General features: G+C 43.4%; 2 protein-coding genes across 2 annotated transcripts in view; one reads left to right on the forward strand and one right to left on the reverse strand.

The window, feature by feature from the left end:
* The window catches only part of ATP8A2 (ATPase phospholipid transporting 8A2), a 1,022,388-nt gene that overhangs the window by 157,026 nt on the left and 844,259 nt on the right, over window positions 1-21,103 (reverse strand). The window lies entirely within an intron of this gene.
* The window catches only part of LOC143981486 (endogenous retrovirus group V member 2 Env polyprotein-like), a 41,025-nt gene continuing 33,557 nt past the window's right edge, over window positions 13,636-21,103 (forward strand). Inside the window, exons 1-2 of the mRNA XM_077479356.1 lie at window positions 13,636-14,112; window positions 17,368-18,644. Coding sequence (XP_077335482.1) covers window positions 17,555-18,644 — 1,090 coding nt within the window. The 5' untranslated portion in view covers window positions 13,636-14,112; window positions 17,368-17,554. The remainder of the gene's footprint in view (window positions 14,113-17,367; window positions 18,645-21,103) is intronic.

The raw sequence follows: 21,103 nt of genomic DNA on the forward strand, positions 1-21,103 counted from the left end.
CCGCCAGGAAGTCAGCGTTGCGCTTATCACAGGCAGTGAGACATTTCCCGATGTGCGGCTGCAGAGATCAGGAAATGTCTCACTGCCTGTGATTAGCGCAGCGCAGTTCCTGGCGGGCTCAGCACGTGGGCTGTGTGAACACGCCGGAGCTCATCATTACTGGGGCATATGGGAAGGTACCTTTATTGGTAGGCCCTGGACACCCTTTTGTTAAGCACCACCAAAGCACTTCCAACCAGTGCCAGGACAAGGTCACCTAGAGCCCAGGGAGAACATGCCAAACTGTGCCCCCTCCCCTAAGATGTATGAGCACTAAATATCAGCAAATCCTCACCCCCCCCCCAAAAAAAAGGAGCACTCATTTGCATGCTTACCCCCTAAGCTTAAATTCTTCTCCTCCCAGCACAAATCCACCCCCCTGCAGAAATACCCCCTTCCAGCTCAAGTCTTTGCCAACCCTCCATTCCCCTTCCCAGCTGAAATCCTCTCTCTGCAAATCCCCCCCCCCTCTGCACAAATCGAACCTCCAAAATAAACACTCCACTTAGCACAAATCCTCTACCCCTCAAATTTTACCTCCCAGTACACATCCACTCCCCCCACTCCAAATCCCTACTCCCAGCACAAATTCCCCCCATTCCCTTTCCTAGCACAAATCCTTCCCTCCAAATTTCCGCTTCTATCACACATCCTCCCAATAATCCCTACTAGCACAAATCCCCTCCCCCACATAAAAATAAAATATTTTAGGACAAATCTCCACCATATCACCTCTTTAGCACAAACATCCAAATCCCCCTTCTAGCACAAATCCCCCAAAATAACGTCTTTTACCCACCCAATTTTCCCTCCTAGAACAATTCATACCCCCCACCTCTCATGATACCACAGCACCCAGTGCAGCCCACCCCTTGTCCCGGACCAGCTTACACAGCCAAAAATGCTACTTCAACTCTGAATTTACATTTTGGCTGGCCTGTTTAAGTGCACATTAGTGCACTGACTATATTCAAAAATTTCTTGGTGACTCTGCAACGAATGCCTCGGGAGCTAAAGAGCTAATTGTATATATTTGCTTGCAAGTCCTTAAAGTAGGTCTAAACCCATATTGGATAACATTTCATTTTATAAATAACTGTGCATTTTAAACAATTGTTTTTTTTTAATATCTCAGTGTTTCTGATCGCCTTCAGCCACTTACTGTCTATATGACCTTGCACCATCATTGCTGTGCATTAGTTTCCTGATTTTAACAATGGTGGGCCATATCTGTGTAATGTATGCTGGAGTAGCTGCTGGTAGTTTTCACCAGAAGTACATGTAACAGGGCGGGCAAATGTAATTCACATGTCACTTTCATGGCAGGATCACCAGATATTATTTTAATAAGAACTTGCAGATTTACTGTCAAAGCTTAAATAAGGTTTTAGTGCCTGAGGTCTTCTTAAAATGCTACTTATGGCGATAGGGCAAGGCAGCATATCGGATGAAAGCTATACAATCAAACAAGGGATGGTTTACAGTACATGGTGTTTATGAGCTAAAGTAACAGTGGGAACTGGTTAGGGTAATGTACATACTATACATAATAAACATACAGTATACATTAAATGCCCATACTATAAATATTTATTGAAGGCATTGGGTTTTTGAACCCAGGCTGTATTGCACAAAAATGGCCACACTAGTAAAATCTCTAGTAGTTCTTGAGTTGTTTTTCTACTCTGGAAACAGCTGATTGGCTGCAGCCCTCTAATTGCCCAACACGGCAAAGGGATTTTCCACGTTTCTGCTGAAAATGGGAAACTCCTTTAAATCTCAGCTAATGCGATTCTGTGTGTTGTTTCAGCTCAGTTCTGCACCATATGCAAAAATAGTAATTCCTTTTATGCATTATTTTATTTATGCATATTCTTTTATTTAAATCCAAACAGTGAGGTCCTCCTCTTGAAAGAAAAACAAACCAAGGGTGAACCTTGGCCTGTAGGCATAACTTATACATCCTGAATTCCTGATTGGAACATTTACATAAGTATGATACTCAGTGATTCAAAATCACAAATTACATATGCTTAAGACCTTAGCAAATCCGTTAATTTATATTCTATAAGGTCAGTTTTTTTCCCTTCTACATTAAAGTGGTTGTAAATCCTTACATAAACCAAGTGAAGTGACTGGCCTTAGGTGATATACATACAGTGCCTTGAAAAAGTATTCATACCCCTTCAAATGTTCTACATTTTATCATGTTACAGCCAAAAACGTAAATATATTTTATTGGGATTTTATGTGACAGACCAACACAAAGTGGCACATAATATTATTATTATACACAATTTATATAGCACCCTCAGTTTACGCAGCGCTTTACAATGTATAGGGGGGGGGGGAACACAATTACAGTACAATACAAAAGGTACAGGAGGGCCCTGCTCGTAGAGCTTACATTCTAAAGGGAGGGGGTGGTGGTACAAAAGGTAATAGCTGCAGAGAATGATTTGAACCTGAGACTGCAATCAGCGTCAGGTATAAAGTAACCTGAGGTTACAACCTAGCGTCCGGTGCGGTATAACAATTCCTATGAAACAAAGTTTTACCTTGTGATCACTTTTATGTTGTCATTTGTTACATATGACATACTTTAATAAACCTCCTGGTTTGACCTGCACTATCTGGAGCCCTCTTTCCTTCCCGTTTTTTGTCCACATGTTTTTTCAGGGTCCATAAGGAGTTGTCTTGTGGCAATACCATCCTGCTGCGAAAAATGTCCGTAGAGCCTTGGAGCCAAGAGTCGGGGATCCCACACCGAATTGAACCAACCATCTCCCGGGTACAGCACCGGCTCCGGCCCCTATAGGATTACGAGCCTTTTTGACTCACTGTCATATGACATGTGTGTCCACCCCAGTTGGTGAGTGCTTATTTACTTAACTTTGAAGCACTGCTGAGAGTGACTACAGACAAGCTGTTTTCCTGTCCCCATTTGTTTGGTGTCACCTCAATAAGAAGTTTTTTTTTCTTCACTTTCACATTTATATGGACTGTTACCTTGCATTGTTTTATGCACTCAAAGTGTTTTAACACTTGCATAATTGTGGTTTATACACAATTCATTTTTGCTGCATAGAGATAGATGTATGATTTCACTTCACTCTACACATTAGCAGTACACTTTTTGATCTACTATTCACGTTTAACTTTGTTTGAGTGTTAGCAGCTTTTTCAATTTTATTTTTGATTAATTTGTGTTTTAGCGCAGTCTTTCCCTGCACCTTCATAACTAAATACAAAGCAGCTTCATTATTATCCCATCAAAAAAGATGAGAATTTGGACATTTCATCAATTGCCGCATCACAAATGTTACTTCTAGATTAAGAACGGAAGTTTACAAGACCAAACTTTTCCCAGTCGTTCCTTGTTTTCGAGCATGCGTGGTTGTACTTTCGACTTTTGAGTGACGATTTGTGTACTGACCATCCGAAAATCGGACATGGAGCTGTCGTTCACCAAAAATTTACTAGCCTGTCATCCAACATTTGTTGTCCGAAAATGGGAAAACAATTGTCGAAAGGAGTGTACTAATGGTAAGAATTTCAGACAGCTTGTCAAATGACAATCCCCTTCCGATTTTCGTACTGTGTGTACGAGGCTTTACAGGTTTTCTTCTAAGATTGTCCTGTATGTGGCTCCATCCATCTTTCCATCAACTCTGACCAGCTTCCCTGTCCCTGCTGAAGAAAAGCATCCCCACAACATGATGTTGCCACCACCATGTCCACAGTGGGGATGGTGTGTTCAAGGTGATGTGCAGTGTTAGTTTTCCACCACACATGTGTTTTGGTCTCAACTGACCTCAGCAGCTTCTTCCATACGTTTGCTGTTTCACCCACATGGCTTCTCGCAAACTGCAAACGGGACATTCTTTCAACAATGGCTTTACTATTGACACTCTTCCATAAAGGCCAGATTTGTGGAGTGCACGACTAATAGTTGTCCTGTGGACAGATTCTCCCACCTGAGCTGTGGATCTCTGCAGCTCCTCCAGAGTTACCACAGGCCTCTTGGCTGCTTCTCTGATCAATGCTCTCCTTGCCCAGCCTGTCAGTTTAGGTGGACGGCCATGTCTTGGTAGGTTTGCAGTTGTGCCATACTCTTTCCATTTTCCGATGAGAGATTGTACAGTGCTCTGTGAGATGTTCAAAGTTTAGGATATCTTTTTATAACCTAACCCTGCTTTAAACTTCAGAACTTTTCCCCCGATCTGTCTGGTGTGTTCCTTGGCCTTCAGGATGCTGTTTGTTCATTAAGGTTCTCTAACAAACGAACTGAGGGCTTCACAGAACAGCTGTATTTATACTGAGACTAAATTACACACTGGTAGACTATATCTTCTAATTAGGTGACTTCTGTAGGCAATTGATTCTACTAGATTTTAGTTAGAGGTATCAGAGTAAAGGGGGCTGAATACAAATGCATGCCACATTTTTCACATATTTATTTGTAAAAAGATTCTTGAAAAACATTTATTATTTTCCTTCCACTTCACAATTATGTGCCACTTTGTGTTGGTATCACATAAAATCCCAATAAAATACATTTACATTTTGGTAACATGACAACATGTGGAAAATTTCAAGGGGTATGAATACTCTTTAAAGGCACTGTCGATTAAACAAATCCTCCTATATAGGTTTTACCTGTCTATCTGCAGTCTTTTTTTCTCTACATCTGTTCAACGTGATGAATTTACAAAGCTTGTCTGAGAGTTCAGAAAAAAGGGGCGGAGGGCTGAAGTTACACTCATCACACTCAGTGATGAGAGCGCTGACAGCTGACTGGAGGGACACACCCCCTCCACACAACACACAGGAACAGAGCGGAGGCTGTCAATCATCTGGAGGTTCCTCCTCTGTCACCTTTTTTCTTTTGGTGTCAGAAGTTATTCATGCCGGGAGAGCAGCAGACAGAAATTACACTTAGTGCTCTTAATTAAGACAAGCACACACCATAGAGGGATGTGCTTTGTTCATATTTCATGCCTGAGGTTTACTACCACTTTAATTCAAAAGGCAGAAATTAGTGCAGTCTGTTGTAATCTTGGGGGTGTGTGGGCAGCTGTTTCCATGAGGCTGAGTCTTGGGCTAGACCTTCAGTAGAAGTACTAAGACACTCCTGTAATATATCTACAGGGAAATTTCTCCATGCTATAAGTCTGTCTTCACAGAAGCACCACCTACTCCCTACTATTGACACTGGAAAGAAACATATCTGTGAAGGTGGATGTGTCAAATAACATGATGCTTACATTGAAATGATGCTATTGTTCTCTTTTTTGATTGATTGAATCTATTTTACAAATGATCTACAATAGTCTACTTTATAGCTGCTAAATATCTGAGGTCATACATGACTGAATTAAAGTAAATGTGAGGTCAGGCTACAGACAATGCATCAACATCCCAACTTTCTGAGATGGGAAAAAGGGACAACCTTTAGCACAAATTATGTAGGTAAAGGACGCATCCCCTGCCACATCCCCAGTTATATGGCCCATGAGGAATTCATAAACAAAAGACGATTGGCTACGCCCACATATTCTTTTTTCATCACTATGTTTGCTTTATACTGGCTTTTTAAAATAATGTTCTAAAAAGGTCTGGCAAAGGTTTAGTGTAATCCAACACTATTGGTAGTTAAAGTGGTTCTAAAGGCTCAAGGTTTTTACCTTCATGCATTCTATTCATGAAGGTAAAAAATGTTCTGTGTGCAGCAGCCCCCCCAGCCCCCCTGATACTTACCTGAGCCCCATTGCAATACACTGATGTGCATGAGAGCCTCGGCTCTCCAGGGATTCTCTCTTCTCATTGGTTGAGACAGCAGAGGCAGCCATTGGCTCCTGCTGCTGTCAATCACAGTCAGTGAGCACATAAGGAGAGAGAGGCGTGGGGTCGAGACGCGGCTGTGTGTGTGAATAGATTCATGGAGCAGAGCCTGCTTTGGTGCCCCCACAGCAAGCTGTTTGCTGTGGAGGCACTTGGCAGAAGGGAGGAGCCAGGAGCGCCATCAGGGGACCCGAGAAAAAGAGGATTGTGCCACTCTGTGCAAAACCACTGCATAGAGCAGGTAAGTATAACAGGTTTATGTTGTGTTTTGTTTTTTTAACTTGCCTTTAATATCACTTTAAAGCCCAACTCTAGGCAATTAAAAATAATTATTCCTTGCAGGGGGGCTGCACAGTGTTTTCTCCCCCAAGCTCCAGTGTCTAGATCCTGGAATCATCTAGAACAGTGGTCATCAACCCTGTCCTCAGGGCCCACTGACAAGCCAGGTTGTATGTATTACCACCCTGGGGAGATGCAGACTAGAATACTGCAATCACTGAGCAGCAAATGATACCACCTGTGATGTATTTCAGTTATCTTGCAAACCTGGTATGTTAGTGGGCCCTGAGGACAGGGTTGATGACCACTGATATAGAACAAATCTAGAACAACGTAGGGCCCATAGCCCTGCAATGGATGTGATGACCCCAGGGAACAGACCACTGCTGGAGCATGGGGAAGCACTGTCTGCTCGGAGTGGAGGTAAATAAAAGTGTTTCTTCTGTTCCCTAGAACGAGCAAAGCCCAACTGTAAGGGATCATTTAAAAATTTTCTGAAGTTGGATTTTAAGTATTGCTTTTATTATAGATATAGAGACCTATATATTTGCCCAAAACAATGGACAGCTGAGAAGGAAAGAGGGGCAGAGGGATCTGTTTCCAAAAGAGAGACAGTCCCTATTAGGCTGGATTCACACCTATGTATTTTTAGTGCTTTTTGCATTTTGTAGATTTGCAGACAGTCCATTTAACATGGATTCCTATGAAACACGTTTTGTAGTGCAAATCTGAAAAAGGTGTGAATCCAGCCTAAATGAGGGACAGTTGGGAGGTGTGATTGAAGTATTTCCATAGTCTTAACAAATAGCAAACTAGTTTTAGGGCCAGTTCACACCAGATGCTTTTCTGTGCGTTTATAGTTCTGCACTAAAAATGCATGCACAGTGTTTTCCATGTATTCCAATGGCTCTAGTTCAGTGGTCTCCAAACTGTGGCCCAGGGGCTAGATGTGGCCCTTTGCTTGATTTTATCTGGCCCTTGGGGCGCTATTTTATTCGGTACCAATGAAGGGCACAATTCCTCCCAATGACACCAATGATGGGGCAGAATTTCTCCCAATGATGGGGCAGAATTTCTCCCAATGATGGTGCAGAATTCCTCCCAATGATGGGGCACAATTCCCCCCAAAGACACCAATGATGGGGGCCAGTGATACCAATGATGGTGCAGAATTCCTCCCAATGACACCAATGATGGGGGATTTTGTACTCCTGATGGCCACAGTCCGGCCCCCTTAGGCTGGATTCACATCTATGCAGTTTTAGAGCTTTTTGCATTTTGCAGATTTGCACGGCAGTCTATTTAACGTGGTTTCCTTTGGAACACGTTCTGTAGTGCAAATCTGCAAAATGCAAAAAGCACTAAAAATGCATAGCCTAAGGCTCGATTCACATCTATGCATGTTGCTTTTGAGCGTTTTTGCAGTGCTTTTTGCGGTGCTTGCCGCGTTTTTGGACACACGTTTTTACCATGATTTTGCCGCGTTTTGTGGTTTTTTTTTTACACTGTGGTTGCTTAGCAACCAGATATATACAGTGAAAAAAAAAGAAAAAAAAAAAACGCATCGCATAGTAGTCCATTATGTGGCCCTTACCTGACATAGGAGCCAGCGAAGTCACCGCTGTCCCCTGTAGTCCGGAGCATCCATCTTCTTGGTGGGTCTCGCTGCTCTAGCGCTGTCATTCGTCAGCCGCGATGACATCACTCCCGCTCATGCGCACGGGAGCCACCACTCACGGCATATCACAGTTAACTGCGGCTCGCTCAGTGTGCCTGCGCGCCGCTGTCTACGGCGCATGCGCCGTAGACAGCGGTGCCTGTCTTTCGGCAAATATCTCCTAAACCGTGTAGGTTTAGGAGATATTTCTTGGACCTACAGGTAAGCCTTAATCTAGGCTTACCTGTAGGTCAAAGTGGTTTGTAAGGGTTTACAACCACTTTAAAGTCTGAAGGACAGTAATCTGGCCCTTTGTTTAGAAAGTTTGGAGAACCCTGCTCTAGTTCACACCAATGCAGTCAGTTCCAGTCAGTTTCTGCACTGGAAACTGATTGGAACTGGCTGCACTGGTGTGAACTAGAGCCATTCCAAAAGCACTCTGGATACGTTCAGTTTTTTCTTACAGTTCCCACCACACGCAGTTCCAGTGCTTTTTTTTATACAATCTGGTAGGTTCCAGTACAGTTCTGTGCAGAAAAAATGCAGTACGCTGCACTGACTGCACTGGTGTGAACTAGCACTGAAATGGACCAATTTATCCACAAAGTTTCCAGCAGACACACTATACGAAAAATCGCCCAAAATTTAGACAGTTCGTTCATTTTTCGGCCAGTTAATGGGCACAAAACTGATAATCGTTGGGACATATTTAAGCCAAAAAAAAAAACGAAGGACAAGTTTGGAAATTTTCTGCCGAATGAACACTAAATTGAAAGGTTAACGTGTTTCCCGTCCGAACTGTTTGCACTAGGTATATGTTAAAAAACTAACAAAAAATTTATTAATTTATGTCCACTGAATGATTTACCAGTCATTACATGATGGTACTATCGTTTGCTCTCACGGCCGAATGTTTGTTTTTCGGAAATGGGCTTGGCCGATTTTTCGTATAGTGTATGGCCAGCATTCTTCCGCCCCTCTCCCAAGCAATGACTCTGGAGCCTTTGAAGCTTCATAATCTCTAGTATTGACATAGATCAAGATCTCTGGGTAAGCAGTGTGAGCTAACCTGCTGAGAGGTTAATGCTTCTGCTGTGCCTGCAGCTAGCAGTGAGGACTTGTTTTTAAGCCAATTTAACACTGGCTAAGAATATGTAAATACCACAGTTGTGACACAACGGTATCTGGTTGTAATATATGGTTCTGCCATGTGAATTCCTGAGTAAAGCCCGGTATACACGATCAGATTGTTGGCCAACAGAGTGTCAGACTTTTGTCCAAAGGGCGTGTGCCAGAAACTTGTCTTGCATACTAACGGTACACAATTGTCGGCCAACAAACACGAACGTAGTGACGTACTACGAGGAATTTCATCTCTTGAGAGCTCATGTTTGGTGAGCATTGATTCCGAGCATGCGTGTGTGTACTTTCAACTTTTGTGTGACAGATTTGTGTGCAGGCGATACAAAAATCTGACAACAGACCACAAATTTACTAGCCTGCCATCCAACATTTGTTGGCTGAAAGTTGGACAACAATTGTCTGAAGGAGCGTACTAACAGTCGGATTTTAGGACAACAGTCTGTCAGCAGACAATCCCCTGCCAACAATCGGATCGTGTGTATGAGGCTTTAGGGTCCTTTCACACGGATACGTTTTTCCTGCAATTTTTCCTTGCAAGAAAAATGCAGGATATATGTTTCCCTTTAAATCCTATGGGAATTTTCACATCACTGAACTGAGGGTGTGGTGCGTTTTGAAAAGTCCTGCATGCTGCAATCGCGGCAAAATTGCTGTAAAAATACACTCGGGATTTGCGTTTTTGAGTCACATGTTAATTTTTCCCAGGTGAAGGTGGCCCAAAAATGTACCAGAAACCCAGGAGAAATGCATCTGAAACAGCAAAATCGCAGCAAAAATTTATATGACTTTTTACCATGATTTTGCTACAGAGCAGTATGAATGGGGCCTTAAGCAAATAAAAGCTTAGATGTTAGCTGCTGGGGGTCTGTCACCCAGTTCTGGTTGACCAGGTCACTTGGGCATGCATTGAGCTCCTTCTAGTCTACATGTGTTGAACACAAGGCCCGTGGACTGAATTCGGCCCTCAAGGCCATTTTATGTGGCCCTTGCATCCAGGGCTTTTTTCAGCCCGAATGTGGCTCTCATCATTCTCTTCTCGCTTACCAACATCACTTGCAAACACAGAAGTCTTCTGTGTTAACAAGGACAGCTTTCCTCTCACCAGCTCTCACAGATCCCTGCCTGTCCTGCACACTAACGGTGGGGACAAGGGAGGTGCAGTGTGGGATAGGGCATCATGTGGTAAGCTGCACTGTGATCCCCATCTGTGCCTGGGTCACAGATGCCAACCAATGATCTCCCTGCAAGTGAGAGAGGCGGAGCTGCACACACTACTGGGAGGTACTAGGGCCAGGCAGGTGAGATGTGAGGAAGCTTTTTTTGTGGGGTGGGGGAGAAGAGATAAGGTGGGGGAGAGTGATATAGAGGTGAGGGATGGGGGAGAGTGTTGCAGAGGTCAGAGCCAAGGAGGGGTGGAAGTGAGATGTGGACAGCGTGTGAAAGCTGAACCCTGCACACTGTGCATAGCTCACCCCTAAACCCTGTGCTCCATATGTAGTGCACGGTGTACATAGCACCCCCCTAAACACTGCACTCTGTATGTAGTGCACTCCTCAAACCCTGCGCTCTGTACACAGCACACCTCTAAACTCTGCGCATAGGTCACTCCTGAAACTACACTTTGTACATAGCACAATCCTGAGTTCTGCCCATAATGCACTACTGGTAATTATTGCCTTTTTAGGATATGCCCATCCAGTATGGTGAGAGAGGGGTCATGGTTGGGTTTCTGAACTTACTCTTTGAAGAAAAAAAAAAAACCCTGGATAAATTTTTATAGTCTTGCAGATACAACCGGCCCTTTGAGGGCAACCATAATGCTGATGTGGCCCACAATGAAGTTGAATTTGACACCCCTGTTCTAGTCGTTCAGGACAAAGAATGTTTAGAATAATTAATGTTTATTTTTGTTATAGTTTACTAATGCATATCAGGCTTCCGAGTGCTCTATTTTGCAGTATCCTCTAGTGTTCCATATTCTTCACAGGAAAGGGAGCAATCCTCATGTTGCATGTGCAGTGACTAAATAGTATCTTTGATGGTGCAATTATCAATGTGTAAGCCCTTGTACACACGGTCGGATATTCCGATGGAAAATGTCCGATCGGACCGTGTTGTCGGATAATCCGACAGTGTGTGGGCTCCATTGGACTGTTTCCGTCAGAATATCCGACGGACCAAGTTTTAGAGCTGGGCTATAAAATTTTCTGACAACATGATCCGATCGGACTTTGTCTGATCATTTGTAGAGAATTCCGATCGGACAAAGTACCACGCATGCTCAGATCAAATTCCTAGACCAAAGCTATTGGCTACTAGCCTGAACGTAGTCCCGTCGTAACTAAATTACGACCGTGTGTATGCAATACCAGTTTCAGACAAATGACGGATTTTGTTGTCGGAATGTCCGACCGTGTGTACAAGGGCTTAAGGTTTTTTTTTTTTTTTGTCTTTTGATAAGGGATGTCCCCAGCCCTGGAAATAACTGGTCATAAGGTATGACACAACTGGTTATACACATGGCCACTTGCCAGCAATTAAAAATCATGTTTGATCATCCTAGAATTTAACATATTATCAAGAGTGTTTGCCCTAAACCAAGTAACCTACCACCTGAATTTGATTGCTTGAACTGGGCTATAATTTGACAGATTCAATACAGGTTATTGCAAACCCTAATGAGGTCCAGAAAAAAAAATACTGCAATTTTGGCAAAAGTGATTCGATTTTCCCTTTTGGGTTTGATGAAGGCAGTTCTGATCCTACCCCCTTGCGGTCAATTGAAAACCTCAAACTTTTCATGTTAAACCATTGAGGATTTGTTTCTAATTTGAGCAAAAGGTTAAGGCTGCCAATAGACATCGGAGAGTGGTCAGAAGTCCAGATATGACCAGATTGCCCTCAAGAAGCTTTACAACTTCACAGGCTTACAAAGTTAGTTACCACATTGAGGTCAGTATAGGAAATGGGTGAGAAAGTGAGCTGGGCAGGCAGACACTACCATAACTACTTAGTGATCAGGACAGGTTTTCTAACCTTTCCAGTAAATTATCCCCCACAATAGCATCCATAATGATTGTTTGATTTGGCTGAAAAATGTCAGGCACGTGGAACTTAAAAGCAGAGTGTAAACTTTAGTGAATAAAACATGCATTTCAAAGCTGCATATTCCTTCAAATTGAAAATTTGACCTATTGAATTGTAATACTTTATTTCAGGCCAGGTGTTTGTGTTTTAAAAGTGCTGAATGTCAGCACATATGTATAATACACAGGGGAAGGGAATAAAATGTTCTGGAACAGACAGAACTAAAATGTCAATGGCTTAAATGGTCTGATGTACAATGGATGCATGCATACTGTAAATAATAGATTAAGCTTAAGCTCTGTTTAAAGCCCCATACACATGGGCCAAATGTCGGGAGACATCGGCTGGTTAAAAAGAAGAAAAAAAACATCCGACATTCGCCCCATGTGTATGCCACCCTGTCCCGCAGAAGCCGGCCAAACCAGCACTTGATCGACTCCTGATCAGCACTCTCTCAACCAATGGCGGGGAGCGCTGATCGGAGTGTTCTGGTGGGGGGGGGGGGGGGGGGGAGGGTGTCCCCCTGTCAGAACACAACAGTGACAGAGAGCGGAAAAGGCTCTACGGTGGTCCAAACATAAATTTTATTCCTGCGCTAACAGGCCAGGCAGGATGCTGGCAAGGATGCTGAACTCAGTGAGGTGCCCCCAGGCTCTGATTCACCTTCGTACGGACAATGTGAACATCACACCTGATGCGGTCAAAGTTATCTCAGCCTTTGTGACCTTCTGGTCTTCCCTGTATAGTTGCCCCTCCCCTTTCCCCGCTGACCTTGCTGATAATTTTTTTTAAGACCTCCATCTCCCACCTCTGACTTTTTCAGTCAGTGAGGCACTTAACACCAAAATCTCTGAAGCAGAGGTTGCACAGGCCATCAAATCCATGCATATCACCAAAGCTACCAAAACAGATGGGTTCTCTGGTCTTTATTATCGTAAATTTTCCTCTCTGGTCACCACTTACTTAACAGCCTATTTCAAAACATTGCAACAGGGTTCCCTACCTGCCCCTGATGGCTTACAGGCCCACAATCCCTAAAACTCCAGAAGATGTCCTCGATCCCTAGGCCTTCAGGCCAAACTCCTTGTTGAATGAAGATGTAAAATTTTTGGGAAAGGTTCTAAGCACTCATATTAACAAATATTTACATGCATTGATCCACAGGGACCAGGTGGGCTTTGTCCCCGGCTGTCAAGCGGGGGACAATGTCCGCAAGGTGATCCATTTGATACATCTGCTTGAGCACCATAAGATCTCAGGCCACCTTCTGTCAGACATCTACAAAGCGTTTGACTCGCTCACCTGGGAGTACCTGTGCTATGTCCTAGAATGATGGGGTTTTAGAGAATCGGTTCTCCAGTGGATTTGGGCCCTCTACTCCTCCCCCTCCTGTGCCTGTCTGCCTGTGTCACCTATTCTGGCCACCTCTCCACCTCCTTTCCGATCTCCAGAGGGACCAGACAGGTTTTTCCCCTATCATGACCCTATTCATTCTGGCTCTAAAGCCCCTAGCCATTGCCCTTCAAGTGACCCCAACATCTCTGGAATTCCATATGTCGGTATTGACATGGACATTCACTGTACTGTTCATTTAAGCACAAGAGACTCCATTTTGTCCTCCTTTGCTTTAGTGTTCTGTAACCTTCACCTAACACACAGAAACCTCTCCTACTAAACACTCTCTACTCCCCCCTCCCTTCTCACTGTTTTACTTTTGCAATTGTTCTATTCGCTAGCTTTTAATAATATATTTCTATTTGTTTAGCTCTTAATAACATATTTCTATTTGTTAGTTTTTAATAACATCTCACACCACCCCTTTCTTATCTATGTATAAAATAACATGTAATAATAAATTTTGACACTGAACGGACATTTTAAACACAGTGATTGAGTCCTGTGAATCTGTTCCTGCAGCTGCAGTATTAACTTTGTTTTAGAGTCCCAATCAGAAATCAGTCATAACAGTTTTGGCGAGCCAGCCAGGAGCTTGGCAGAGTTTCCAGAAGGAACCGCGCTTTGATCTGGATCATCGGGAACGCAGACATCTAAATGCCGGCTAGGTAAGCTGTCCTTAAGCTTGCTATATTTCTGCCTTTCCTATGTATCCTATCTGTCGGTTCTCAAGGAAACCAGACCACTCTCGGACCTTTCTGGTTGGGTAACGTGTGTGTGTGAATGTGTTTGTGTCCCCCTTCACGGGCTGGACTGTGTGTGGATAGGGAGAATCCTCTGCAGTTCCCTGCGTTGACTCCTTGTGGGCGACCTGGGTCAGAGGCGCATGGTAGGGTCAGATAAAACTCAGAGAAGAGAAGAGACGAGGAGGGTCTCTTAATGAGTGTTTTGTCTATTGTCATAAACCCCTTCTATCCACGTAGATAAGTGGAGACTTTTCTTGTAAATCTGCAGATTTGCTGTACTATTTGTTTTAGAGGCAAGAGTGTATAGGCACAGATAGAGAAGACTGGCCAGTCATTATGGGCATTAATTTAAGTAAGAGAATGAAGGGAGAGAAGCCTTCAGAAAATGCCCAGCGCAAGATGAGCGCTAGAGAATATATGAACCGAAGGTACGGTTCCGCCTATACTGAGCCCCTAGATAAATGGGTAGAATGGACAAAAGGAACAGCTAAACCTTTAAAATCTGAAGGGACTTTTGATTTACAAGTATGGCAAACTTTTCTGCACGATTATGGCCCACTACTGTGCAGTGAAGGAACGTGGAGAATAGCTTGCACATGGGAGACAGAAGCTAAAGTAGCAAATCAAACTGGCTTGATGGAGATGTTTAATAAAAGTACTGCCCAAATTTACTACGTTTGGCCAGAAGACTCTGTAGAGGAGGACCCCCCACCTTATGTGGCTGCCAGTTTGGCTTTAAGGGGTCCACGCACAAAAGCAAAAGAATTAGATTACATGGAACATACAAAAGATGAGCTGGGCAATATAGTAGAGAGCAGAGGTTTAACAGCCCCATATCAACCTACAAAGAGGGATTTGGCTCGAATCTTAGAAACAGATGATTGGCATAAATCCAAAGGCACATATGCAAAACTAGATCTCTCTGAACTTAAGGCTTTGGCCAGACAAAGAGAGATAGAGTCTGAACTTCCGGAGCAAACCATAATTTCCAAATTGTGGCAGCAAGATGAAGAGAGAAAGAAGGGAGATGCCGCCCCTTCTGCCCCGGTCATAGATCAATCTGTTGCAGTTTATCCTGTCAGAACCCAATTAGTTTTTGAAGGTAATGCTGTTGACAGTAAGTCTCAAATTAAATGGCATGTACCTTTTAGTCCCCAAGATATGAGATCCATATTAGAGGGATTGGGAGACCCTAGAAAGAATCCAATTGGGTTTGCAAACAAACTTAGCGCTGCACAGGAAGCATATGAGGCTTCTGCTACTGACATTCATCAGCTTCTTATTAAAGCAGTGGGAAGCAACATGTCTGGTTATATACTTAAAGAATGTGGTGTAGACATCAAAAATCTAGGTAAGATGGTTAGTGGACGGGAGGTTTGTGAGAAATTGAAGGAAAAATTGCCCCAAATATATGGACAAACCAGACATGCTGAATTTATGAATGCCAAGCAAGGGAAAGAGGAGGCATCAGGGGCTTATTGGAGGAGGTTAAGTGATATGGCTGAGGAAGCAGGCATTAAAATAGAGGAAGAGAAGGCGGGAGAAACTGCAAGTCCATCTACACAACTGGTGAAACAAAGGTTTCTTGATGGTTTAATACCCCAGTTGAAAGAAAAGTTGTTCACAGCAAGGCCTGAGGCAGGCAATATGTCTATTCGAGACGTCCTGCCTATCCTGTTATCCATAGAAAACAGGATTAACCAAAAAGACAGCAAACCCAAGGTTATGTATGTGGGGAAGCAGAGAGGTAGAGGAAGAGGTAAAGGCAATGTCAGAAATCGTGGCAATCGGGGACCAATCATATGCTACAATTGTGATGGGGAAGGACACATAGCCAAATACTGCCATCTTCCTGACCGTAGACTGGAAAAGAGCTCAGAGGCACCTCATGCTGATCCCAGTTCTCTGCCAAAAGCAGTGGATCAGGCATAGGAAAATGGCATGCCAGTATCAATCATGTTAAATAGGGGAGACAATGGTCCCGAGGCCAGAGTAAAAGTATTTTTACGAGAACTCCCCTATCCTGGAGGAGAAACAGAATTAACCTGTTTAATAGATACTGGTGCAAGCCGAAGTGTTTTTAATATAGAGGACTTACCTCCAGGATTATTATCTACAAATGTTATCTCTGGTGTTGGCCTAACCGGGACCTCTACTGATTTGGTTGAGTCCAAGCCACTTAAACTCAGGCTAGGACAGCAAACAGAAATTGTCACTAAAGTGTTAGTTGCCCTCATCAAGAGCAGTGGGATGTAGAAACTCTAATTCAGTTGCAGAACCAGGCCCCTGATGAAGAGAAGGATAAGTGGAACAAATGTAATGCTACCCAAAATCAGCAGGGCCTGTGGAGCGCTGACAACAGGTGGTGTCTACCCAGGAGTTTGTACCCAGTTTTAGCACAACTGGCACATGGCGTCAGTCATCTTGCTAAGGGCGCGATGGTGGCACTTACTGACTGCTATTGGATAGCACCTGGATTTAGTGCATTTGCAGCCAGGTTTTGTGCTTCATGTCTCACTTGTGCTCTGTACAATGCAGGGAGGCCTGTCCATGTTCCCCAAAAGCATTCTCCTAGGCCAGATTTCCCTTTCCAAAGAATTCAAATAGACTACATTCAGATGCCCAGAATAGGCACCTATGAGTTCGCTTTAGTTTGTATTGACATGTTTTCAAGCTGGCCAGAGTGCTGGCCGGTAGCCAAAGCAAATGCAAAAACAACTGCAAAGAAAATTTTGAATGAAGTAGTTTGTAGATATGGAGTTCCTGAAACGATTGAGAGTGACAGAGGAACCCATTTTACTGGGGAAGTAATGAAAGAGGTAATGGAAGCCCTTCACATACAGCAAGCTTTCCATACACCTTATCATCCACAAAGTAGTGGCAAAGTTGAGAGACTTAATGGAATTTTGAAAAACAGATGTGCAAAAATTAAAGCAGATACAGGAAAAGGATGGGTGGAAGCTTTGCCATTAGCCCTATATTCTGTACGAACTACCCCTAAACAACCACATGGGCTGTCCCCCTATGAGATTTTATTTGGAGGGCCACCCAAAACAGGGCTATATTTTCCCCAACAGTTGCAGGCTTCTCACTCTAGTCTGTTAGAATATGTTCAGATTTTGCAAAGAACTTTGAATAAAATACATGAAGGTGTTTATAAATCTATCCCCGACCCAGATTCTGTTTCAGGTATTCACAGAATCCAACCAGGTGACTGGGTGGTGGTCAAGCGACACGTCAGAAAGCCGCTAGAACCAAAATTTGACGGACCACATTTGGTGCTTTTGACAACCGGTTCCGCAGTCAAGTTGGAAGGAAAGCCCTCCTGGATTCACGCCAGTCACTGCAAGAAAATCCTGAAGTGATGATATCCTTTGAAAAAATGATGATGTTGTTCTTTTTCTTTTTGTTGTTTGTGAGAACTGAGACATGGAAACATAACCCTTTCATACAAATGTTAAAATTGTATGCAACCCATAGCAACGCTAGTGACTGCTGGGTGTGTTCTCACTTACATCCCCAAACAGGAACAATACCCATGATAGCAATGCCTCTCAAATTCACTGATCTAAACAGGACCAGAATAAATGGCTCATACATCGTCTCCACAGCTAATGAGCACAGATCAGTAACTTTGATGGTTTCGAAACAGATAGACACTCCACAGATTTGTTTAAACATTACATGCCCGTTTAACACTAAATGTACACGGTTGGGCAATTCAGATTGCACCAGGGCAAAGATTACAGTTTATGGAGGAAACCATGGTCAATATTACTATATCCCAGATCCAGAACTAAATAGAACCCTTTATAGTACAAATTGTTCACAGTTCCCAATATGTGAAAATATCGGTTACCTGAGATTCCATGTTATTGCTTCCAGTTTCTTAGGCGCAGGCATACCGTCCATACGTAGAGGGTTATATTATATATGTGGAAATAAAGCTTACGCCTGGCTTCCTGCTAATGTTACAGGTACATGTTATATTGGGAAGTTAGCACCTGCTTTGGCTGTTCGCAAAGATACAGTGCGAGCAGATCAAAGTCCAGAATACCCTTTAGTGTTCAAAAGAGAGCTGTTCACTGAAGGCGACATGGCATGGTCATGGTTCCCTTCCTGGACAGGATGGGGAATTGAAGCAATGAAAAGAATAAATAATTACACTAGAATTGTAGATGAGATTATTAACCTTACTACCACTGATATAGGTTTATTAAGTGAAGAAATGGCTCAGATTAAAAAAGTAGTATTAGAGCACAGATTAACGCTGAATTTTCTCACTGCAGCTCAAGGTGGGATGTGTAAGTTATTTCGCACCGACTGTTGTATATACATTTCTGATAATGAGGACATTATAAAAGGACATCTTGCTAAGATAAGAGAACTACAGAATAAGGCCAGAGATATTGCTAAAGATGGATGGAACCCCTTTAAGGCTTTAGGAGGTTTTGGTAACTTTTTATATGGTATAGCAACATGGTTACAGAAACTAGGCGCTTACATTGCGATGTTCCTATTTCTCATATTTGTCATTTACTTCCTCATCAGGCTGTGCCTCCGTGTGACTACCCGCTGTACCGACAAATGGTCCACCAGCCCTGATGAACCCATTATTGTGAGAAAGTTAGGAGAGAGCTGAACAGGACGCCGTCTCTCTGCGCCAATGTAACAGGAGTTACCAGCAATCGGCTGAATGTAACGCGGAGAAGAATGGTGTCAAATAAACAAAAGGAGGGAAATGACATGGACATTCACTGTACTGTTCATTTAAGCACAAGAGACTCCATTTTGTCCTCCTTTGCTTTAGTGTTCTGTAACCTTCACCTAACACACAGAAACCTCTCCTACTAAACACTCTCTACTCCCCCCTCCCTTCTCACTGTTTTACTTTTGCAATTGTTCTATTCGCTAGCTTTTAATAATATATTTCTATTTGTTTAGCTCTTAATAACATATTTCTATTTGTTAGTTTTTAATAACATCTCACACCACCCCTTTCTTATCTATGTATAAAATAACATGTAATAATACATTTTGACACTGAACGGACATTTTAAACACAGTGATTGAGTCCTGTGAATCTGTTCCTGCAGCTGCAGTATTAACTTTGTTTTAGAGTCCCAATCAGAAATCAGTCATAACAGTATACACCATAAAGTTGGCCTCTTTGCAGATGATGCCCTCCTGACCCTAACCAACCCCCTGACTATCCTTCCTAACCTCTAGGCCCTCCTCTCTTGTTTTTCTGCATTCTCCAGGCTACAAATCAACCCTCACAAAACCACTGCCTTGAACATCTCTCTCGTTCTCTACCTTCTATAGGCACAGACTGCGAGGGGGTCTTGGGGTCCCTAACCTAGCCAAATACTACCAGCTGCCCAGATATAACTAACCTTACTCCATGCAACCTCGGACATCCCATGGTGGGTGCTTCTTGAACATCCTAATTGTGCCCCAATTCCCCTATCAGCCTTGCTATGTTGGTAATGGGTCGCGGCTCGGATAGTGAGTTCAAACCCATCCTAAAGGGACCGGTGCTTACAGAGGATGCGACCAGCAGGGGGGATATAGTACATATTTAGTGGTCTTGTCCTGCCTCAAAAGGGTCTGGTCTAGGATGTTTGGTCTTCTACATTCCTTGTTCCATATACCCATAGAGAAGCCAAAATTGCTCTGAAATTAAAATTTTATGACAAAAACTCAATAAAATATATATTCAACCTAAAATGTAAGCTTCTCAGGTTCATGAGTTGAAATTATATATATATAGCCTCGGACACGACGACACAATATCCAGTTCTTACAGGACTATAGAAAATAAACAACAGATAGAAGTTAGTGTGTGTTTTAGGCGTTTAAGGAAGAATATACTGGAAGTAGTTATATACGGGCAAGGAAGTCGCCAAGAACAAGAGGCAGAGAGACATTTGCCCATCAAATGCCTCTCCCACTGTCAAGACCAGTGTCAAGAAAGACGTTCTGGCAATCCAGCTGTTCCCGGAAGACCTTTCCTGAACTACAGAGCACCTCCCGATTGCCGCTGCCTCCAGCTTCCAGTCCAGTCCTCCCTGCTGTTCCTCTTGCATGGCCATACCACCCTGCTGTCTGCAGTCCTTGGCTTCCGGCTTCTGCTTCTGGACTACGGTGCACCTCCCTTTCCGGTCCAACACTCAGTTCTCCCGCTGTTCCTGCTTCCTGCTGGTCCCAGCTCCAGTCTGCATCTGGGTTCTTCTCAGCTGATCGAAGTCCGGACCAGCCCTTACATCTGTGACCTGTTAGGCACTTGTGCCGCTTTGCTCTCTTGAGCCCCTGTCTGCTCTATCAGGGGTTCTTGAGCCAGAGGAATACGAGAAGCCGCTCCCTGCATAAGTGGGCTCAACCACCAGGTACATGACAACCAGTCACAATATTCTCACCAGTTTAGCCAAGGAGTATATTTTTTATGTTGCACTGAAGAGTTGCTGCAAAGAGATTTTTCAACAAGGTGAAAAACTTGTTTGCGCAACAACAGTGGCATCTGACATAAGCACTGATATAAATACTCATTTTTGCAACTCTTCATGGCTCAAATGTGCCCAACATGGTGCAAAATTAGTGCATTGCTCAGGATGCTAGGTGAAGTTGAAACAACTGCAACACCAACAATCAAACTTGTAGATGTGCTAGAGCAGTGCATCTCAATCTTTTTTCAGCCAAGGCACCCTTTCATTTATTCTTCCAAAGCAAATACCTGCACACTGGTACCGACTAGTATTCCAGTATTTCTCTTCTCCTTCAGTTTCTCTTTGTCACACCACTAATATGACCCAAGTGCTAACGGAGAGGGAAGCAGAGGGCAAAACAAAGATGCTGTGCAGGAGCCTGACGTCCTCCTTATCAACTGACAACATTGGTTGTTAGGACACCGGTG

Source organism: Lithobates pipiens, unplaced genomic scaffold (assembly GCF_037356315.1).
Source record: "Lithobates pipiens isolate NorthernLeopardFrog02 unplaced genomic scaffold, aLitPip1_a1.2 Scaffold_16, whole genome shotgun sequence".
Classification (NCBI taxonomy): domain Eukaryota; kingdom Metazoa; phylum Chordata; class Amphibia; order Anura; family Ranidae; genus Lithobates; species Lithobates pipiens.